Source organism: Galeopterus variegatus, unplaced genomic scaffold (assembly GCF_000696425.1).
Source record: "Galeopterus variegatus unplaced genomic scaffold, G_variegatus-3.0.2 Scaffold8883, whole genome shotgun sequence".
NCBI lineage: Eukaryota > Metazoa > Chordata > Mammalia > Dermoptera > Cynocephalidae > Galeopterus > Galeopterus variegatus.
In genome coordinates this window covers 105,254-107,579 of record NW_007734994.1, presented here as the reverse complement: position 1 = coordinate 107,579, position 2,326 = coordinate 105,254, and the positions used below count along the sequence as shown (strand labels likewise).

At 43.0% G+C, this 2,326-nt stretch overlaps 1 protein-coding gene and 1 pseudogene across 1 annotated transcript; both read left to right on the top strand.

Moving 5' to 3' along the window:
- Window positions 1–125: 125 nt before the first annotated feature.
- LOC103608820 (vomeronasal type-1 receptor 1-like) lies at window positions 126–1,043 on the top strand (the record flags this gene model as incomplete). Its single annotated transcript, XM_008593211.1, has 1 exon — window positions 126–1,043. A coding segment is annotated over exon 1 (918 nt), but the record flags the coding sequence as incomplete, so codon positions are not given.
- Window positions 1,044–1,083: 40 nt separating this feature from the next.
- LOC103608818 lies at window positions 1,084–1,559 on the top strand (annotated as a pseudogene).
- The last annotated feature ends 767 nt before the right edge of the window (window positions 1,560–2,326 follow it).

Below are 2,326 nucleotides of genomic sequence, written 5' to 3'. Positions count from 1 at the left end.
AAGGAACTCTGAAACTTCATAACTTTCTTTTTAAGCACAGTTATTTTTAATCTTTACATTCATAATCAAGTTCTTTGTCTGCAGGAAATGCTGGCCTTGGTTTGACGATCTTAGAATGAAAGACAATGGTTTCCAGTGGCATAATATTTCAAATCCTTTTTATCTCTCAAACTTTTATTGGTTTTGCGGGGAACTCTTTGTTTTTTACATCATGTATGTGCACCTTCTTAATTCATCCCCACAAGAAGAAGCCTGTAGATGTGATTCTTGCCCACTTAACTCTGGCTAATGCTGTGACACTTGTACTGAGAGGGTTTCCAAATATAATGTTATCCTTTGGAATTAAGCATGGGATAGATGACATTGGATGTAAAACAGTGCTCTACATTCAGAGAGTTACCCGAAGTATTTCTGTGAATGCAACTTCCCTCCAGAGTATGTTTCAGGCAGTGACTATTACTCCAAGTAATTACAAGTGGGCCTGGCTCAAAAATAAAGTCTCTGTATACATTCTTCCCTCTCTGCTTTTCTTCTGGATCATCAACATGATCATCTATATTGAGATCATCTTAAGAACTGTGGCTACTATCAACTCCTCTGACATCAGACATGGGTATTACAGTTCGTATTGTAAAAGCATTCCATTCGAGTCCTATCAAGCAGTATCATTTCTAACTGCAATATTAATTCAAGATTTGTTCTTTCTCTCTCTAATGACCATCAATAGTGTCTACATGGTGAATATCCTTTACAGACACCACAAAACAGTCCAGCATGTTCGCAGTACCATTCAGTCTTCACGACGCTTTCCTGAAGAGAGAGCTACCCACACCATTCTCATCCTGGTTAGCTGCTTTGTTTTCTTCTATTTGATCAACACCTTTCTTACTATTTATTTAACTTTTGCAAATGATAAAAATTGGGCACTAGATAAGTTTGGTGACTTTATTTCATCATGTTACCCAATGGTATGTCCTTTCTTGCTGATTAAAAATGAAAACATAATTTCCAGGTTTAGTTTTATCAGAACAAGGATCAGAATTTTCCATTTTAGAGGAAAATTAAATGAACTTTTTAATAAACATGGTGTTGAAAGCAAAGAGGGAGGCTCCTTCCCTTCCCAAATCCAAAACCAAAACCAAAGCAAAGACTTTGAAGGCAAAGAAGGCAGTGTTAGAAACCATCCACAATTACAGATAATTGAAGAGCCATGTATCACCCAACTTCCAGAGGCCTAAGACCCTGCAGCCCTGACACAGACCACAAATCCTTGGAAGAGCACCCAAAGGAGAAACAAGCTTGACCATAATGCCATCATCGTGTTCCCCTGACCATGAGTCAGCCATGAAGAAGTAAGACAACAACATGCTTGTGCATGTCATGACTGTTGGGGTCAGCAAGCAGCAGCTCTGGAGCAGGTTTTTTGTGAAGAAGCTCCATGACACTGATGTGGCCACAGTCAACACAATGATCAGGCCTGATGGAGAGAAGAAGGCATGTGTTCAATTGCTCCTGACCATAAAGCCTTGGATGTTAGCAACAAAATTGAGATAATCTAAACTGTGTCCAGCTAGCTAATTCTTTTTTTTTTTTTTTTGTCTTTTTGTCTTTTTCCGTGTCCGGCAACGGATCGCAACCCTGAGTGTCGCCCCCGTACCGGACCAGGACCGGCAACGGGATCGCAACCCTCGGTGTTGCTCCCACGCCTCGCTCAGCCAGTGAGTGGGAACCGGTCTGTACGTGGGATCCGAACCCTCGGCGGGAGCGCCGCCACACTTCCCAAGCGGCGCACCACAGCAGTGCGCCACCGGGCCGGCCCCAGCTAGCTAATTCTAAACATAAATGTTTTTTAAAAATATTAAAAAAAGAAAGAAAGAGAGGCACTTGCCATTCTGGGTGACAAGAGAGGTTTGGACCTAGTCCTCTCCTTATAAAAAGAGACCAAAAAACACATGATCAATTTTGACTAGAACCTGAGGAAACACGGTGCAGAGCGCCAGGAGACTGAGGAGATACTTGTGAAGTGTGGAAGGGAATGGCAGTGTAGGAGCAGAGCAGGGCATCCAGACTGAGCCCCAATCCAAGGGGCAGCCCAGAACCAGGTGGAGATAATGTAGGCTGGAAAAGAACCCATCTGTTTCCACTACCACCACAAACACCAGCAATCCCTGCCTCAAGCAAGTCCCTCCAATCTTTTTGGGACCCACGCCACATTGGAGAGTGTTTGGAAGTTAGTGTAGGGGAATGTCAAGAAATTAAGACCCATCCAATGCTGAGAGCTGAGATATAGGACTGTCCAGTAGCTGAAGCCCTGGTGGGAGTATGA